Here is a 20143-nt window from a genome sequence, read left to right as displayed (position 1 = left end):
GTGTGTGTGTGTGTGTGTGTCATAGAGAGAGAGAGAGAGAGAGAAAAAAGAGCATTCCAGGCAGGTACATGTGGAGTCGACAGAGTATCAAATCATATTCCCAAATGGTGGAATTGCTTTTTGGTTACATACATATTTATGTTTAAATATTATTCAAAATGAGAACTGTTATGAGAATAAATAACTATAAATAATAAAAAAGTAGTGTACTATGTAGTTTAACTGATATTTTTTGACATATATGTAGTTAGTTAGGTAGTACTGGTATAGTTCTTCTCCGTGTTTTGTTTTTCAAAAATGTTAAAGATGGTTCAGTTGTATTCCTTGAAAGCCATGTCAGTGTGACAGTAAACCAATCTGCAGCAAGACCCTGAACCAGATAAGATAAACCAAATTTCATTCATTTACTTTGTTACACCTGTGATTCACAAACAATGATTATATCACCCTTAAAGTCAAATAGACCATTTTCATGACACTTTGTAAGCAGGACAGCACAGCAGGTGTAACTCATGACATTAATTAAGGCTCCATTTGATGCAAGTACCCCGTTAATTCAGGCCAGTCACGCTCTGGAAGACCATAATGTAACATCATCAATTAGCATGTACAATAACTGTTGTTTTATATTTGTTAAAAATAAAAGTTCAATTTGTTTTGGAGATTTAATAAACCAAGTCTATTCCAGAAAGACAAACGAATAACGTTATAGAAAATATTCTAGGTTGAAATGGGGCAGGAGGACATTAAGCTAGCTCTTTACTGGTGGTCATAGCTATTAGAAAGATTCTCGACTTGATATGCTACACAATTCGTATCTGTTTTCAAATAAATGTTATTGACGTCTACGTCCAGCAGTGGCTCAGTAAGCAGGGGCTTGGACTGGGAATCGTAGGGTCGCCGGTTCAAGTCCCTGAACAGACTTGAAAATATGGAAGGTGGACTGCTACTTGGAGAGGTCCCAGTTCACCTCCTAGGCCCTGCTGTGGTGTCCTTGAGCAAGGCACCAGACACCTCCAATCCCCCCCCTCCCCATTGCTCCCCGGGCGCTGCACAATAGCTGCCAACTGCTGTGTGCATGTATGTGACAAATAAAGAGGGGTTCATCCTCCGATTCTTTTTTTGGCAGTCTGTTTTACTTTACTCAAATGTTGCTTCAGCAGAAAACTCTTATGGTCAATGGTTGTTAATATTTTTTTACATAACCACAGTAAACGAAGAGGCAGCACGAAGCGAAGACTCGAACGAAGGCGGAAGTGAATGGAAGATTTCTCTCTCACCTCTTTGCTCTCTTCGCACACCACGCGGAGTAAAAAAAATATCCCACAATGCATTGTTCAACATGGCTGCGCCCGGGTGTCGGCGTGTGTGTAAACAGTTGTAGCAGTGAGAAGAAATACACTTTAGTTTCATGAATCATTTAAATCTCAAGACGATCTCTGGAATACAATTATCCACGTTTCAACCAATAACGCAAAGATGAAGATCAAATCCAAGTCTTCGTATCACAAATCTGAGAACACCTACAGGGTGAGAACTTACTGCAGCATGATGCTTACAGTGGAATGTGGTGCAGATTAAAACACTACTATATAAGTGTATTAACAGTTATAGTCATATTTTACATGTTAGTTCTGACCAAGGAATCTCCGTTTATTTCACCCAGATAGCTCAGTTTAATGAGTAATGGAAAAATGTGATTTAACCTGAAATCGCTAAGTCCCACTACTACTTAAATACATTATAAACCCCTTTGATGTTTCTTCTTTCAGTTTCTCACTTTTGCTGAAAGACTTGCCAATGTCAACATTGACGTAATCCATCGTATTGACAGGACTGGATCTTATGCAGAGGTTTGTACCCTCAGTAACTGTGACAACATTCGATCATACAGTAAACCTTTATTATACATTTGCATCTGATTGGTAATGGTCTGTTTGTTCTTTTTGCAGGAAGTAGAGACATATTTCTCTGAAGGACTGACAAAATGGAGAGACCTCAACTTGACGGAGCATTTCAGTATGTATAAAATAAAATAAATACCAGAGTATATGCGATACTGTCCCTCTGTAGTATCTGACAGTTAGGAAATAGCATAATGTATCTAGTTCTTAACCCGAGGAAAGATGTTGTGTATTTGCAGGGAATGTAAAATGACTGTCTTTCCTCCACAGCTGCATTTCAGAAAGAGGTTTCCAACCAGAGCCAGTCATTCAACCTGTTGGTTTTCCATCAGAAGACCATAGTGGAGAGTCTGAAAACACACTTAGCTGTCAAGAACAGTCTGGCCTACCAACCACTGCTGGAGTAAGTCGCCTTGTGTTTACCAGAGGAAGAAAAATGTTGTTGAATAATGAGGTGACGTACTAGCTCATTCTCTTCTCCATCCTGCAGCCTGGTGGTGCAGCTTGCCAGAGACCTGCAGACTGACTTCTACCCCCACTTTCCCGACTTCTTCGTTCTGATCACCTCCGTTCTGGAAACCAAGGACACAGAAGTCCTGGAGTGGGCTTTCACCTGTCTCTCTTTCCTCTACAAGTACCTATGGAGGCTAATGGTGAAGGACATGACCAACATCTACAGGTGAGAAGAAAATATCTACTCTGTGGATGCTTTGTTTGGTGTGTTTACTCGTATAGCAATCACCTAATTGTTTTTGCCCCCACAGTTTATACAGCACACTGCTAGAGCACAAGAAAGAACACATCCGCAAATTTGCAGCAGAGAGCTTCTCCTTTTTGATGAGAAAGGTGAGTTATTTGAGTCAAAAATGAACTTGCGCCTTGCTTCCCTGTGTTGTAAAGTTGAATTGTATAAGGTTTTGTGATAAGTCATTTAGTATTTCTGTTTCTAATTGTGTCACACAGGTTCCAGATCTCGATGGCCTGCTGAGTCATATTTTCTCAGACCTCCAGCAGCACCCCGACAAGGTGGAGGGAGCAGGGCAACTGCTGTTCGAAATGTGCAAAGGAGTCCGAAACATGTTTCACTCCTGCTCTGCAACTGTGAGTTTCTTTTCAAAGGAGTACGCGATGTTATGTGCAGCATCCCCAATTCAGTGATCAACATAGTTTTTATTCAAAGATGATCTAGTCTTAAAGGAATTCTACGTCTGAAGAATCAGAATACCTTTATTAGAGAAAGAACAAAGCTGTATAATAATGAATGATCTGTTTCTCTTCACCTATCTTGACAGGCTTTCCCTGTAGTTTTGCGTAAGCTTGGACCCTCAACCTGCCCAGAAGCCTCTCTGCCATGGGACACAGTCAGGGACGCTCTGGATCACATGGTCCAAGCTGCGGCAAATCATGTTGAGAGAGAACACTTCCTGGTCTTGTGGGAGTCCTTACAGGTGAGGCCTAATGTCCAACATGTTTACCTTACAGTCATAAACCCCTCCGAGATCTGATCATTGTATTGTCAACCATCCAAGCTTTGTAACTCATGTGTCTGATGGTGGTGTCTTCTTGGTAAAGGCCAGTGTGGTGGATGTCCTGGATGTTATGGAGGCGAAAGGAGAAAAGGCGGAGCAGGCAACAGAGCAGCTGGAGAGGCTGCTGTTCATTCTCCAAACGCTTGTGTCCCACAAGAACGGAGCCAAGGTCACCAAGCCGGAGTCTGTCTGCCAGGTAAGAGTACCAAATAAAAAAAAGACATCATGGCGTAATTTGTTTTGTCTGGTTTCATAATGTTGTGTTCCCATGCCTACAGACGGTGTTGCGGTTGGTGCAGAGCTCCTCTCTCTCGGCCTCTTGTTCCCGTCTGCTCCTCCAGATCACCTCCTCTCTGCTCCTCGGGGAGAACATCTTTCTGCCCAGAGCACTCATCCTGGAGACGGTCCAGAAGGTATGTGGCTGGTGCAAATCAGGCCAAATAAAGCATCTGTGTATTTGAGGATTGTGTCGCTGTGGGTGTTTATGTGTGTGTAAACATGTGTCTCTCTGTTCTCTTCTCAAGGTGTTTGGTAGCACAATGGGGCAAGATCTAATCCTGGAGTTCACCAAGGAGATGTTCACCATGAAACAGTTTGAACAGGTACCTTTGAGCGATACATCCTGCCTGTTCTTCCGTCTCTACAACTCCCTGGCACTTCATTTTTCTCTTCTTCACTCTCCCTTAGCTCTTCCTCCCCAGCATGCTGCACTTCACCGCTGGGTTGTTGTGCTGCGGCGATGCTCGCTCTCGCCACTGTGGACTGGACGCGCTGGTCAGTTTGATCCTTGCAAAAGCCCCTCCCCCCACAGACGGATCCATGGCCTTCGAAACATACCCACTGCTCTTCAATGGACAGACAGGGTGAGGGCATACATTACTTTTCAAAGATTCAAAGGCTCTACTGTCATATGCATAGTAGCTACAGTGAAGTGATGGCAAGGAAAATCTCAAGTCCCAAACTCCTCCAACAATGCAACATAAATGTATATAAGAAATAAAACAACAAAGCAGATGAAACCTCTTGATTTCCTTGTGATTTTTCCCTCCTCCAGAGTGTTGAGCGGTGAGGAGCAGCCCACTGTGTCGGAGCTGGTGCTGTCGCTGATCCAATTCCCCGAGGAGCAGAAGCAGCCAATCACTGACCTGTCCCTGCCATGGGCCGCCCTGATGCTTCTGCCGCACCTCAGGTATCACCAGAGAGGGAGAGTCAGGGGATTTTTGATCATAGAATCAGGTTTAAATGTTAACAGAATCTATATTCGGGTCACAAAGTAAATATTCCTGCCTTTGTCGCTGGTTTAGAATAGGGAGGCACAATGTATACTTTGATTATAGCCATGGCGTGATATTGCACACACTTTTTTTTAACTAGTTGAAACAGTATCCGTAGAAGATTGCTCTTAAAAAATGTAACCATCATTCCTTTTCTATTCATGTTCAGTTCATTTTTTCAAATATTTGCATAATACTGAAAGCAATTTGAACGAAATCAGATCAACAAAATGCATTTGAATATGGAAAATCAAGGGAATATAATCTAATATCACCTTGACCCTTACTTCTAAACAGTGCTGTATTATATTGAGTATTCTGATCTGTTGTATTTTTGTATTTCTCAGGCCCATTGCTCCAGCTAGTGTGGTCCCAGCTGTGACTGCTTTCTTAAACCGCCTCCTGTGTGAGATCGAGACAGAGACGCTGGGGAAAGGTTTGTGCATCTTTAAGAGAGCTGTTGAAACAAAAATGATGATATCAATTAAATCTATCCAAACAATAATATAAAAAAGAAATATCAAAATATAACGATAAGATTTTGAATTGTGCATGTGCTGTTTATGAGACTGAATTGACTCCTGTCACCCTCCCACCCTCCTCCTCCTCCAGCTGGTCTGTTTGTAGCCAGTCAGGCCATGAGCTGCCTCCTGACTCTGGACGGCTCTGCACAGCTTCTCTCCCTGGTCACTGTGGACAAGATCAACTCCATCCTACGGTAATCAGTGCATAAGACTCTTAGGAATGTATGTGTCTGTTTCTTTGATCACAAATTTGTAGTAAATGGAAAGAAAGAGTGTTTTTGTTAGGAGGAACCTCTGATCATTTATGCCATTACAGCATCTTATTGGCTTCCATGAATGATTCAACTCATAATGGTAATTTTCATTCTGGTTACAGGAAGTTTCCCAATGAGCTGTCCGCCCTGCTGCTAGGAGACCTGTACTACACCCGCCTGTCACTCAGCGGCGTTTCAGAGCACCTATCCCACGGCGCACTGCTGGAGCTCCACCAGATACTGCACGCCAACCTCTCCTCCAACATCACCAAGGTATGTGAGAAAGCAGTTTGGACACAAGAGTTGTCATTAAAGAAGTATTTCTACCTGTAAGCTGAATATTCAAGACTACCAATTCATCCCTTGTCTCTCTCAGATCCGCCTGCTCACTCTGAGGATTCTCTCTCACTTTGAGGCAGAGCTCCCCCCACAGCCCGAGGTACTGTCCAGATTCTCATGAAATTGATCAATTATAGGAATTAGGCTTGTGTATTTATTTGTGTGAGCGTCTGCCCCTCTTTCCAGGGTGAGGAGAGTGTGGAGGTGCAGCCAGTGTTCGCGGTGTGCCTGCAGGCGGAGCTGGTGCCGGCTTCGGTGCAGGACTACAGAGAGAAGCTGCTCCACCTCAGGAAGCTCAGACACGACCTGGTGCAGCGCAGCCTGCCTCAGGGGCCGCCTGGCAGCTTCCAGCAGGTACCGAGGATGCACTCCTGGCTGCAGTTTATACTTAGTTTGAAAAAACACAGCAGCATGTGATTGATCAATTATGTTTGTTCCATGATGTCAGTATGCAAATATTAAAGAAACACAATGTGCTTCTGCTCATTTCCCTTCAGGTGCCTCTGCGTTACCTCATCGCAATGCTGTTTGTCAACTTCAAGCCCCTGTGGGACGCAGTCATTGAACTTCTAGTGTGAGTGTTAGAGAATCTCGCCTAAAATCAGAATATGGAACTTTGATTGAACTGCCTGAATAAATGTTAAGATGACCGTTCAATGCATTTAGCATAAATGAGTCTCACTCCTCCTCACAGAAGCCATGCCAGAGGGATGGACAACAAGGACTTCTGGAAGGTGTACTATGAGAACCTGGAGTTGGTGGCAGGGATTGCTGGTGAGGGCCCCTGGTGCTAATTATTGTTAAAAAAAACCTCACCTTTGGTGTACTTAACCATGAGGAGGAAATGTGCCACAAAAGCAACAAAAGTTGATCTTCCTTTCTGTTTCATAGAAAAAGAACTGCATGAGGACAGCGAGGACGATGAGGAGGAAGAGTCGGGTGTCCAGGAGGAGCCAGGCTGTGATGTCATTGAGAGCGGGGACGTGGGGGTGCTGTTCCTAGAGCAGCTGAAGTTGACCTCCAAACCCAATGAAAGGACGGACTTCTCCAACTTCCGCATCCTGCTGTGGCGCTGCATGACCGAGTTTCCCGAAAGAGTGGAACCCCGCAGCCGGGAGCTGAGCCCCTTGCTGCTCAGGTTCATCAGGTCCGTGTTTTTAGTTGTATGAAGAATAATTTCCTAGCTAATAACTTTCCTGATCTGCAAACATCCTAAGTATCCTTGATGTTTACCTTGTCTCTTCAGGAATGAGTTTTTCACCTCCGACCTGCTGGTGGCACCCACCCAGGACCTGAGGAAGGTGGAGGACGCTGCCCTGGAGGAGTCTGGGATGGCTGTGGAGGAAGAGGAGGAGGACGAGGAGCAGGAGGCAGAGGAGGGAGGCAGACAACAGAAGAAGGCTCCTCCAAAGAGAGCCGCTGCCAAGTAAGACACGAGAGTCACACTGAATGATGTTCACTTAGGTATTTGTAAATAAATAAATAAAATCTATCTAAATACATAAAATACTGAATATGCAAACAGAAACAGAACATTACAAGATTTAAAATTCTCCTTTTTATAACATTTTGTATACAACATCAAGGTTTGAGGGCAGTTACCATTACAATTTAGTTTTTATATACAAACCTGTTTTTTCTTCAAATCCCATATCCCATGTTAAGCTAATAAAGGAATCCAGTATTTTTTCTAGAGCTTTGTCCAAATAAATTGTCCAAAATAAAGATTTGTATCAAAATTCACCAGGATTTTGACAGAGTAATAATCTCAACCCTCAAGGACTAATTAAAGGGGTCCTATTATGCTTTTGGGGGTCTTCCTTTCCCTACAGTGTGTTTTATAGGTTTTTGTGCATGTAAATGTTCTACAAAGGCTTAAATCCTAAAGTTCCTCCCATAATCTAACCCTTGTGTGGGTCTTTTTCTTCCAGACAGCTGATCGTGCATCTGAAGGTGTTCGCCAAATTCACCAACCCTCGCTCTCTGTACCTGGAGAGCAGCCTCAGTGATCTCTATAACCAGGTAATCCTAAAGCCTCACACACACTCGTCATCTACCAACATCAGAGCTGCTTAGTACCGATTATTTTCTCAGGCATCAAACCAGCTTAATATATCTCTCTGTTTCAGTTGCTGTGTCATCAGGACCAGCAGATCCAGCGAGTGGCGCTGGAATGTGTCCTCACATACAAGGACGCCAACATAGTACCATACAAGTAAGAAAAGAGATGAAGAGATGGACAGGAACGCACGTTTACAGTAATATTTCTCTTAAAGCTACAATCCCCCTTTCTTTCCCTCAATGAGGTCATTGTGAACGTGTTTGATAGGAATCAGAGCACACGTCCTCCACCTTCTATGGTTACAGGCGCAGGAATGTTCAAATCCACCTCAGTGCCGACTCTGCCCAACATCATGCCCTCTGTTGTCTGTTATCAAGCTATCCATTTACTGTAGCTGAAGCCTACCTGCAGACAGATGTGTGTTTCTGAGGAAGTTTAAGATTACATATAATTGTGGTGGACTCTTTGCTTAGGATCCGACTGTCACTCTGACAGATAGCAGTGAACAGACCCTGTGATTCAGATTAGTTTTGTATGTATTATGTGGTCATTTAATGCAGATATACAGTATCACTTAGGATTTGATCTTACCTAAGATGATACATCTGTGTACAAGCCGTTGAATTCTTATTCTGAAGTGTGATGTGTTTTGACTTTTGTTTTCGTGTGTGTGTTTGTACAGAGAAAATCTGGAGAAGCTACTCGACGACAAACACTTCAAAGAGGAGATTGTCCATTTCAACATCTCAGAGGAGACAGAAGTGATTGATGCTTCACACAGAGCCAAGCTCATCCCACTGCTCATGAGGTATATGGTTGTGTTCATTAGTTTTTCATGGCTGACTCAAGGCGTGACACTACAGGCAAAAGTCATCTTTTTTTCATGCACTGGCCAATTTAAAAGTATTAGCTTCCATATAATATCTTCTTTCACGTACTAATTGGAAAGGCGAGCATAAGACAATACCTTATCTTGTTTTTTTTATTTGTTATCTGTCAATCACCATCCCTATTTTGTTGTTTCTGAGACAGGATCCTATTCGGTCGCATGCGTAGTAAAGCAGGCAGTAAGTTCCAGGGGAAGGCGAGCTCCGCCTCCCGCTCCTCCATCATCCTGCGTTTCCTGGCTGGCTGCCAAGCGGAGGAGCTGGGAATATTCATCGATCTGCTGCTGGAGCCCGTCTGCCATTACAGCCAAGGTAGCTGTGGTAGAAACTAAATACAAAATCCATGAATAAATCTTCATTGTTCTACCCCAGTCAAAAAGCACCTTTTGTTGTTCTAAGGTTTCCTTCCTCTGTGTCCTCAGGTTCCTGCCTGGCAGCGGTAGTGAAAGCCATAGCTGACACTGATGTGGGTGCCGTCCTGCCTCTGGGCCGACAGCACAGCCTTCTGAACATCATCAATGTTGTGATCCAGAAACTGGGCCACCTCATCCACATCTACCTGCCCAAAGTGCTGCAGATCCTGCTGTGTGTCACCGCCTCTGTGTCCACCATCCTGGACAAACGGGAGCAGGTAATCAGGAGAGACATTGAAGAGAATATTTGTTTCTAAAACTACATTTTAGCTTCTTTTTGATACAGCATACATTACCAAGCCTTAAAACGCCTGTGTCTTGGTCACATAGTGATGATCTTCCTCTCTTATCTGCAGCTGCGTCCAGGTTGCATCAGTCCTCTGAAGAACCTGAGGCGACTCGGCATCCTGAGGATCCAGGACTTTTTGGACGGCTTCGACTCCTACAGCTTCAGCGCAGACGAGCTGGATGCCGTCTTTGAGGCTGTGGTCTGGCCTCAGGTACATCATGCAGAATGTTGTGTCACAGTTAAATAAGACTTTAAGAGCATGTTTATGCATTTGGAAACCTTTTTCAAACATGTATAGAGGTAGATAGTAACATCCTTGTACATGGAGAAATAAAGACATGGTGGACCGGGTTGATTCTGTCCTGGGGAGTCAAAAAATAAAATGTGTCCCTAAAATAAAGGCACTAAAGATAATATAAATAAATACTCCTCTTAAAGGACTGGGTTGTAATTATATGATTAATTTTTTTGTCCGTGTCTGGCTAACACTTCTTTCTGTGCAGGTGTGTCGTCTCCCTACAGAGAGCACTTACTCCCCCACCCCCCTGCTGAAACTCATCCATGTGTGGTGCAAAAATGCCAGGTTAGTACCCACCTTTTTCTCTTTCTAATCCGGTTAGCAGTACTTTTTTTTTCCTATCCCGTGAGTTTAAGTTAGTACAATGATTTTTATTCTGTCCATCTGTCTCAGGTACTACCCACTTTTGGCTAAACAGAGGCCGAACCATCCTGAGTGTGACATCCTCCTCAACGTCTTCGCCCTCCTCTCAGCCAAAAAAGTTTCCACAATGAGCATCGCCATGGTTATGGACATAGCCGAGTCCTTAGCAACCACCGAAGACTTTGTCGCTTCGGATGCTGAGGCAGAGCTGAAGGTCAACAACTGTGTGTTCCCGCAGCCTAAAGAGGGCGCCTTCATCACAGCAGGTAAGCAGATTTAGCGTAATGAATCCATCATTTAATTCCAATGCCGTTGGTGTTGCAGGGTTTAACGTGTTGTTGTGGCTCCCCCAGACTCTTTAAACCAGGGCTCCAGACTTCTGCTGCCTCACATCTCCACCCTGCTGCACTACCTCAGCGGAGTGGTACGCAACTCCGACCGACTGAAGAAGAAGAAGTTCAGGACTCAGGTCGCCAAAGAGCTCAACATCCTCTCCAAGTCAGTGGTTTATCTGGATAAGAACATAGAGTGTTTTGTGTGATCACTAAACAGTAAATTAATCATATAAAAGGGATGGGGATCTGTTAACTGAAATATGTGTTGAGGAGGATGGATTGTGTCTTTCCCATTCTATCTGTGATTTAAAAACCAAAAGAAAACACTGAGCAAAGGACCAAAAAAGCCTTTATGTCTCATCAAACTCATTTTTGTGTGTGACTTTTCCTCTATCAGGGTCAGTCGATTTGTCAGCGACAAGGAGCAGAGCTCGGTGCTCATCGGCCTGTTGCTGCCCTACCTCCAGAAAGGCCACAATCCTGAAGTAAGACTGGCAACATCTTCGTCAAATCAAATGCTTTCTGCTTTATCTTCATGCTGCTAATCAGGAACCTTACTGTGTGTTTATTTCAGGAGACCGAAATCGACACCCTGGCCACACTGCAGAACCTGCTGCGGCAGTGTGTGCAGCCCTCCGCCTTCCTGCGGCCGCTCAGCAAGCTCTTCTCCATCATCCACAACAAGCTGCCCAGGCAGGCCCTCACGAACGTCTTCCAGGTACAGCAGAGAAAAGCTAATTGTATGCAAGAGAATGCATTTAAACGATTCAATGTTTTTTAAAATGTGGATGTGTTTCTGTGATGCTTTGCTTTCAGACTATTTCGGATTTGGAGCCCTCCCTCACGTACATCACGGATTTAGCAACAAAGGTAAGTTCATTCACGTTAAATACTATGTTATTATGTAAGATGTATGAAATCCAACAGCACTTACAGACCGGAATATTTAATCCAAAATATATTTAGCTTTGTTACACTGTCTTAATTTTTACTACTCTGTCAATGGCACATAGAGGGATGTATACTTTGCCACATTAATACAAAATAATGAATTGGAAATTGCACTTAGCTGCAAAACTGCTGTCGAGGCATCCTAAATCCTTTCTGAATGTCCTCCAGCTTAACGCGTTCGACAGTCGACACTTGGACGAGATCCACTTCGACGTGCGTCTCATGGCTTTCCAAGACGCCACCAGGCGAGTAAAAGAAATGACGACTCTGGACCTGGACTACATCAGCACCATCATGCACAACTGCTTCCACACCTTTGAGGTAAGCAGACATGTGACACAGATACAGCTTATAGTACTTCTGCTTAAATTCCTGTTATATCCCGATTGATTTCCCACCCTCTTTTCTTTCTTCCTCCAGATCGGTGACATGTCGCTGGGAGACAACGCCAACCTGTGTCTGTCTGCAGTTATCACGCAGCTGGCGGAGATCGGCGCTGGAGAACAGCTCTACAAAGACATCGTGCAACACACCATCCTGGACGCCGTGCACAAGGGGCTTCGCAGCAAGACAGACGTAAGATTACACAGCCTCCCTCCACAAGAGCTCTGAATATGAAACTCATTCAGTGTGTTTAAAAATGTCCTCTCCCCTCTCCTTTATTATACCAGAGCGTGCAGCATGAATACACCACCGTGCTGGCCTGCCTGGTGAAGACCTTTCCTGCCAAGAAAGACTTCAGAGACCTGGTGCAGCTCACCAACTACCACGACCTGGAGTCCGACTTCTTTGAGCACATGAAGCACATCCAGGTAGGAGAGAAAACTCACTCCCATCTCCCTCTTTCCTCAACTGTTATACGAATAATCCCGCAAATAACTTGTCTTTTCTTTCTCTACAGATCCACCGTCGGGGTCGTGCCCTGAGGAAGTTCGCCAAGCAGCTGACCGAGGGCCAGGTGGTGATGACGCCACGTTCCCTCCAGAGTTACATCATGCCCTACGCCATGACCGCCCTGCTGGATGAGAAGATGCAAAAGGTGACTCATGGACACAACGTTTTTCACAGAGAAAAAGTATTGTGTGTTTTGCGTGTGTCTGACCCTCCTCTCCTCACGCGCTGCAGCACGAGAACATGATATCAGCGTCGGTGGAGGTGGTGGGCGCAGTGTGCCGCAGGCTGACGTGGTCTAAGTACCTCTACTACCTGAAACACTTCATCCACATCCTGCAGACATCTCAGGCTGAGCAGAAGCTGGCAGTCAGGTGTCTAATCTAACTTTTTTCAGATTATTTGTTCTGATACTGAACATGATTCACTGAAGCATTCTGTAAAACTTTTTTAAGAGATCCCCATTTCTTTTCCTTTTTCTCCCCCCACTATACCTCCAGTTTGCTCATCACAGTCCTGGATGCTTTTCATTTTGACCACCAGACCCTCAGCAGAGAAATGGAGGCTGCCAAGGCCAGAGAGGGTGAGTGATACCATTTATAATTCCGTATTTCCATCAATCCAGGTCTGATGAATCATAAAGTGTTGAATTTCAAATCCATAAACCATCCTTGTCTTTATCAAGATGCGAGTGCCGCAATGGAGGCCGATGACGAGGAGCAAGCTGCAGCTGACGAATCAGACGCAAGCGATGGTGAGGAAGCTATGGAGGTTGAGGGTAAGACCGATCCATCTGATGTCCCCATGGAAACGGACACCAACATTGGGGAAAATGGTATCGTCTCCAAGAAGGTAGCCGCTACTGTAGTCAAGGCGCCAGCGGCTCCTCAACCCATCGCGGTGTCAAGCGGGCTGCCGCAGAGCACCGAGGAGCTGGAGTCTCTGATTAGCGCCATCCACCAGACCGTTACTAACAGCGTGCTGCCCCGCCTGCACAAGTGTCTCAATGCAAAGGTACCACACACACACACACACACACACTCACACAGTGTCACATTTTTACTTTTTAAGTTTACGATTATGTTTGTTTTGTTGGTGCATGTGGCAAAAATGTGAGATATCGTTCAACCTCGGCTCCTAGAATAAGTCTATCATAAAAGGTGTAGCCAAAATACAGACAACCCTTAAAGACAATGTACAATTAAACTATTACTGATATGAAAATATAAGAAATATAAAAGCCCATTTCATTGTGTTTTAACAAAACATGTTGAGTCATCTTTTTCACTTATGCCCTTTGGTATGAAACCATTTTCCTGGTTTCCTTCACCAAAAATAATTCAAATCAATGTTGGTGCTTATCGTTGACATCCCTACCACTATAAAGAAAAACCTAGCATTTAGTAAACGGAACATATTTAAAAGGTTTTGCCTTATTTTTATTAAACAGTAGCATTAGGTAAACATAAGGGCATTTCCATTCTGAAATATCTGGTAGTGATCAGTGCTCCGAATTAAGTTGGTTAAATATTTTATCTGAATTTGGAAAATAATATTTCTGTCAGATTTTTTGACGTTGTACTTTGTATGTGTTTTCTCTAGATAAAGCGTGACGACGAGCACAAAGCAGTGAAGTCAAAGGATGTGAAGGAAGAGGAAGTGGCGAGAATACCGATAGCCTTCGCCATGGTCAAACTGATGCAGACGCTGCCACCAGCCATCATGGAGGCCAACCTGCCTGGGTATGCACACTGGATGGCGGATGTGTTTTGAAAAAGTGTAGTGAACGAACACTAAACACACACTTTTCTGTCTTTGTTTACCTGTTTTTTTGTGGAAATATTAAGATAATTGTATGTTTGAGATCATAACCTAGTCATGGGACCTGTTCTGATGTGGTGCTCATTTAAGATTCCGACATTTTATTGATGTTTCTTTTTTTTCTCATCCAGAATCCTGATCAAAGTGTGTGTGGTGCTGAGGAACCGCTTCCAGGAGGTCCGTGACGTGGCGAGGAGTACTCTGGTGAAGATCATAGAGACTTTAGGCTGCCGGTACCTGCAGTACCTGCTCAAAGAGATGCAGGGGCTCCTGGCCAAGGGCTACCAGGTATGAAAACACACACAGACACACACAAAGCATGTCAGCATTGTCTTTGAAAGTCCTAATTTACCCGTCTGTTTCTCCTCTATCCAGGTCCACGTGCTAACATTCACAGTTTACCAGCTGCTGACAGTCCTCATTCCAACCCTGAAGAGCGGAGACCTGGACCCCTGCATGAACATGCTCATTGACGTAAGAACGCACCACCAACCCACTTAGAGCCCACTATTTGTAGGATTATTTTTGACCAAATCCCATCGCTTCCTGTTGGTTAGATCTTCAACAACGAGCTGTTCGGGCCTGTGGCCGAGGAGAAGGACGTGAAGGGGATCGTCTCCAAGCTGATGGAGGCGCGACACAGCAAGAGCATGGACTCCTACGAGCTGCTGGCTCGCTTCTGCAGCAAAGAGAGCGTCACCAAGTTCATATTGCCACTAAAGGAGGTGAGGGGGAGGGAATATAAAAAGGCACTTGAGTAAACACAAGAATCAATATGTAATATTAAAAGTCTTAAAACTGGGGACTTGACTTAAAGCATTGACTTTCAGATGTTGGAGAACTCAGCCAGTTTGAAGGTGTGTATCCGGGTGGGGGCCGTGCTGCGGCGGATGGTCCTGGGTCTGCTGGTCAACGACGGCATGACGTCTCAGGATATCTTACTGCTGTGCCACGGCCTGGTCAGCCAGAGCCTGCCGTTGCTCACCATGAGAGAACGGTAAACTCTCACACACACACACACACACACACACACACACACACACACACACACACACACACACACACACACACACACACACACACACACACACACACACACACACACACACACACACACACACACACACACACACAAGCTTGGATCAATATCTAGAAAACACCCATGGTTCTTTTTTACCAGTCATCGTGTATTACAATGTGTATGTGTGTTTTTGTAGAGCGAAAGCCTCAGTGAAGCCTCCCCCAGACCCTAGGCTGCCCCCTCCCAGCTGCCTGCTCCTGCTTCCAACTCCAAAGAGGGGAGGGCGGAAAGCTCCAGTCAGCAGCCGGACCAACATGCACATCCTGGTGGACACCGGCCTCAAGGTGCACATTCAAACACTCCTGCACCTTATTAGCCCTACTAGCACAGTTCACTTTGATAGAAACCACGTACTTCTTTATTATCTGCATTGCATTTACTGGAAAGTGTAAGAAAAAAAATATTGGTCTGGTCTAAATAGTTTTCTTTCCTGTATTTTAAATAAAAAACTGATGAAAAATGCTGATTATTTGGTGACCTCCTGTGGCCAAAATAAACATTACAACAACAAACCATTTTTAAAACTGTGTCACAGATATAATAAAATGGAAAATGGAAGCAACTTCCAGAGATTATCAGGGCAAAACCTTTCTTTAATCAGTCGGAGTTTCACAGGGGAGCCGACTATGATCAAATATAGAAAATGTATCATCAGACTTTACATTTATTGTCCACTTGCCTCTCAGGGCTTCCGTATAGTTACCATTTCTCTACTGAAATAAGTATTGCACATATCCTTTACCTTTAGAAAGAGGGGATGCCTTGTTATTTAGGATTGTTGGTTTCTCTCTGTTTCTCAGCTGCTCCACCTGAGTCTAAAGAAATCCAAAGTGACGTCGTCCGATCCGTCGGCTCTGCAGATGCTGGATCCTTTTGTCCTGCTGCTGCTCGACTGCCTCGACTCCATGCACGTCAAGGTACTGACATTTGTTTACATAGATACCTATAATCACTGTGAACCACCTGCTGATCCAACCTGGATATCCTCAACCCTCTTCTCCTGTACCCCCTCCCTCCAGGTGATCACGGAGGCTCTGGTGGCGTTCACCTGGCTGCTGAAATTCCCTCTCCCAGCTGTGGAGCAGAACGCAGACCAGATGACCAAGCAGCTCTTCGTCCTGCTGAAGGATTACTCCAAGGCCGGAGCGGCCCGTGGGGAGAACTACCAGCTGGTGCAGAACTGCTTCAAGGTACCACGACTAACACAACACACGTATTCACACACTTTTAAACGGGAGTGCATTTAAATCAGGTTTTAAATGAAAAGTGCTTCCTTGATCTCTGATTTCCATTTCTGTTGTCTTTCAGGCCATTACCATACTGGTGAAGAACGTCAAAAGCAACCAGATCTCAGAAACACAGCTGCAGGTGCTGCTGGGATACGCTGAGGAGGACATCTATGACCAGTCCCGCCAGGCCACCGCCTTCGGCCTTCTGAAGGTAACCGCTCACATGTTGACATGAGTGTTTGTATGGCTCTGCATTAAGATCACCCATGTAACATTTAAGAATCTGCCCGAGAGTGACGTGTTGACATGTGGTTCTGTCTTTTGTATCGCTCTCCTCCAGGCAATTCTGTCCAGGAAGCTTGTAGTTCCAGAGATGGAGGACCTGATGAAGAAAGTGGCCACGCTTTCTGTCACCGGCAACAACGGCGGCATCAGAATCCACTGTCGACAGGTAGCTGCACATCAAAAATAAATAAACACAACCCCTATTTTTACTCTATGATGTGCACCAGTTGACACAAATGTTTTAAAATATGTGTGTTCAGCCAATGTTTATGTTCTGCAGATCTATCTAAAATACCTGCTGGACTACCCCCTGGGGAAGAAGCTGCGAGACCACCTGGACTTCGTGGTGGCGCAGCTGCACTACGAGCACGACACCGGCAGAGAGTCGGTGCTGGAGATGTTGGCCTACATCTTCCAGACTTTCCCTAAGGTTAGTACATTTACTAACTGCACAGAAAAAAGGAAATGTTGTTAATTTAACACCAACATTATCTCTCTTATTTTACCAATGGTGATTTCTGACATTGTATATGTAATCATTCCCCGCTCAGGAGCTGCTGCTGAGGCACAGCGGCTTGTTCTTCGCCCCGCTGGCCCTGGTTGTGGTCAACGATGACTCAGCACGCTGTAAGAAAATGGCCGCCATGGCCATCAAGGCACTGCTGGCCCAGCTGGACATTAACCACCAGAACACCCTGTACTCTCTCGTCAACACCTGGCTGCATGCAGAAAAGGTACACATCCACTTCAAAAGGAAATCATATCGTCTGCTTTTATTTAAAAAATGTCAGTATCTTTGTATTGTGTGTTAATCCATCTCAAACTAAGTAGTGAATTAGCTAATTTAATGAAAATCATCCTCCCATTACGTCATGCTGCTATACGTCATTCGAGCATGCAGATGTCACTGCTGCGTTTGTAGCCTCAAAGATTTGAATCTTTTTTGGCAGAAATGGGAAAAAAAGATTGATAATGCTTTGTTCGCCTAACTCTAACCCCAGCTTCTCCCCCCTGCTTTCTCAGGCCAACATGCGGCGTCTCGGCGCTCAGATCTGCGGTCTGTTCGTGGAGGTGGAGGAGGAGCAGTTCACCCGCCGCTTGGACGACCTGCTGCCGCTGCTGGAGAAAGAGATAAACCCCATCAACTACGATGAGGTGAGTGGACACGTTCACACTATCTTTGGCGGAAAGTTTGACACATGACAAAGAGGTCCTTAAACTCCTGTGTGTGTTTCAGATCGAGGAGGAGCAGGACGAGAGGGGGGCGGACCGGCTGCTGTACAGTTTCCTCACCCTCATCACCAAATTGAGCAAGCACTGCAGCCTGCTGGAGCTCAGCAAGCCTCACGACACACTCGCTCAAATCTGGGGTAAAGGGACAAAACACACTCTCTGTTACACACACACACACACACACACACACACACACACACACACACACACACACACACACACACACACACACACACACACACACACACACACACACACACACACACACACACTTGCTCAAACCCTCTTTATCTTGCAGGCCACATTGAAGCCCACCTGCGGTACCCTCACTGCTGGGTGTGGCTGACCTCTTCGCAGCTCTTTGGTCAGCTGTTTGCAGCCCATCCGGCGGAGCAGCTGGTGGCTGTGTGGAGGGGAGAGGGTGGGGATGCTTCACCTCAGTCCCCAGTCACCGCCTACATCACCAGCGGTCTAGACAAGAAGGTGAGAGCTCGTTTTTCCAGCTGAGATTCAACATCTGCATGTTACCTGCATCGTTTAAACTCCTTTTATTCTATTTGTATGACTTTCAGATGAGAGAGTTGGCGTTGTCTTTCTGCCATCAGCTACAGTCCAAGTTCCTAGACACAGCGTCAGGAGAGCAGGTACCAAACTCCACCCAAAACACATTTCTGCACAGTCTCAATTCAAATCACACAAGGTTTGATTGACAGGAATGTTCTGACCCGCCCACAGGTGATCAAGAACCTGCTGTTCGTCGGCAAGGTGATCTACCTCATTTCCCCCGAGTCTGACGTCACACCCCCTCAGGAAGAAGGGGAAGAGAAGGAGAAGGTGGAAGAGAAAGAGGAGGAAAAGGTAGAAGAAAAGGAAAAAGAGGAGGAGGAAGAAGAGAAAGACAAGGAGAGGGAAGATGAGGATGAAGAGGAGGACGATGAAAAGGACGACCGGCCTCCTTCCCTGCTGTGGCTGATGAAGAAACTGTCGCTGATGGCAAAGAGAGAGGCGGCACACACTCCCAAAATTCCTCTGAAGGTAATCCGGTTAACTGAAAGAGCATAACAAAATCTAAAGCGTGAACCACAAATCAAAAGCTCTTTCAAATGTTTTAGTCGTAAGATGGTTACATGTTCTTTCCCTCCACTGCTTCCCACAGAGAACGTGTGTGTTTAAGTTCCTGGGAGCGATGGCCATGGACCTGGGGAAGGAACGACTCGGCCCCTATCTGAGCACCATCATCACTCCTCTGTACAGGGAGCTGGACAGCACCTATGCAGACCAAGGTAAACCTGTCTTTAAAAAAAAGGGGGAAAACTGTTTGTCAAGTGAGGAAATGGCAGTGAAATAAACCCCTGCCTGTCTCTGTGTCCAGATCCCACCCTGAAGAACCTGGCGCAGGAGCTGATAGAGCTGCTGAAGAGACACGTGGGGCTGGAGACGTTCTCTCTGGCCTTCTCTGCTGTCCAGAAGGAGTTTTCACAGAGGAGAGCTGCACGCAAAAAACACAGAGCCATGCAGGTATGAAGAGGTTATCCACACAAGCACAAAAGCAACAACTTTGTTTCCCCCAATCGTTTAACGTTTGCCCTTTTGTTCTCCAGGCGGTGGCTAACCCAGAAGTCGCAGCCAAGAAGAAACTCAAGAAGCACAGGAACAAAATCGAAGCCAAGAAGAGGAAGATCGAGTTCCTTCGGCCCGGATATAAAGCCAAGAGGCAGCGGGGCAACGCGCTAAAAAACCTGGCCATGGTGCAGTGAGCCGTGTCGGTGGCTACGTCAGTTTATCAAGCTGCCAAGTTGTCCAAGAAAGAGACTTTTGAGATGAAGAGGACATTTCCAGGTAGCAGACGTGTCACTTAATGATGTAACATAATGATTTTCACTATTTTATTAATGTCAAACCAACAGGAAAGAGAACACTCTCCCTGGCGGTTTGCTTAGTGTGAAAACAAGGAGGTTTTTGAAATGTTCACCATGCGCTGAGCCATCTCTTCTATAAGGTATCCACCAGCCTCCTCTGTGTGTAACAGGAATAAGACACCATGTAACAGCAGGACTCTCTGTATCAGTTCATATAAACTCTATTTGTCCTCAGATTTATATCCCGTGCAATTTACATGAACTTGTTTTTTCGTAGTAAAGACATTTAAACCGATCCGTCTTTTGGCATCACATTTCTTTA

The 20143-nt window shown here is 45.2% G+C and overlaps 1 protein-coding gene across 1 annotated transcript; it reads left to right on the top strand.

Moving 5' to 3' along the window:
• The first annotated feature begins 1352 nt into the window (after positions 1–1352).
• On the top strand, positions 1353–20116 carry utp20 (UTP20 small subunit processome component). The gene is made up of 61 exons (XM_063905058.1): positions 1353–1530; positions 1773–1853; positions 1953–2019; positions 2175–2307; positions 2395–2583; positions 2669–2750; positions 2868–3005; positions 3197–3352; positions 3477–3629; positions 3712–3846; positions 3958–4035; positions 4121–4296; positions 4488–4622; positions 5055–5143; positions 5320–5425; positions 5608–5758; positions 5862–5924; positions 6011–6178; positions 6322–6398; positions 6519–6598; positions 6716–6971; positions 7071–7250; positions 7756–7846; positions 7954–8039; positions 8569–8694; positions 8919–9085; positions 9196–9404; positions 9543–9686; positions 9979–10058; positions 10167–10402; positions 10490–10634; positions 10869–10956; positions 11046–11189; positions 11288–11341; positions 11591–11743; positions 11843–11998; positions 12094–12234; positions 12324–12461; positions 12548–12687; positions 12814–12896; positions 12999–13327; positions 13916–14055; positions 14266–14422; positions 14510–14608; positions 14692–14859; positions 14965–15131; positions 15352–15499; positions 16016–16132; positions 16235–16405; positions 16524–16655; positions 16785–16895; positions 17010–17159; positions 17281–17463; positions 17753–17884; positions 17967–18099; positions 18261–18445; positions 18535–18606; positions 18698–18997; positions 19119–19245; positions 19335–19480; positions 19564–20116. The coding sequence occupies exons 1-61, from the start codon at positions 1480–1482 to the stop codon at positions 19717–19719; spliced, it is 8448 nt and encodes a 2815-aa protein (XP_063761128.1). The 5' UTR covers positions 1353–1479; the 3' UTR covers positions 19720–20116.
• Positions 20117–20143: the final 27 nt, after the last annotated feature.

Source organism: Eleginops maclovinus, chromosome 17 (genome assembly GCF_036324505.1).
Source record: "Eleginops maclovinus isolate JMC-PN-2008 ecotype Puerto Natales chromosome 17, JC_Emac_rtc_rv5, whole genome shotgun sequence".
NCBI classification, from domain to species: Eukaryota; Metazoa; Chordata; class Actinopteri; order Perciformes; family Eleginopidae; genus Eleginops; species Eleginops maclovinus.
This window is presented reverse-complemented; position numbering and strand designations above follow the sequence as displayed.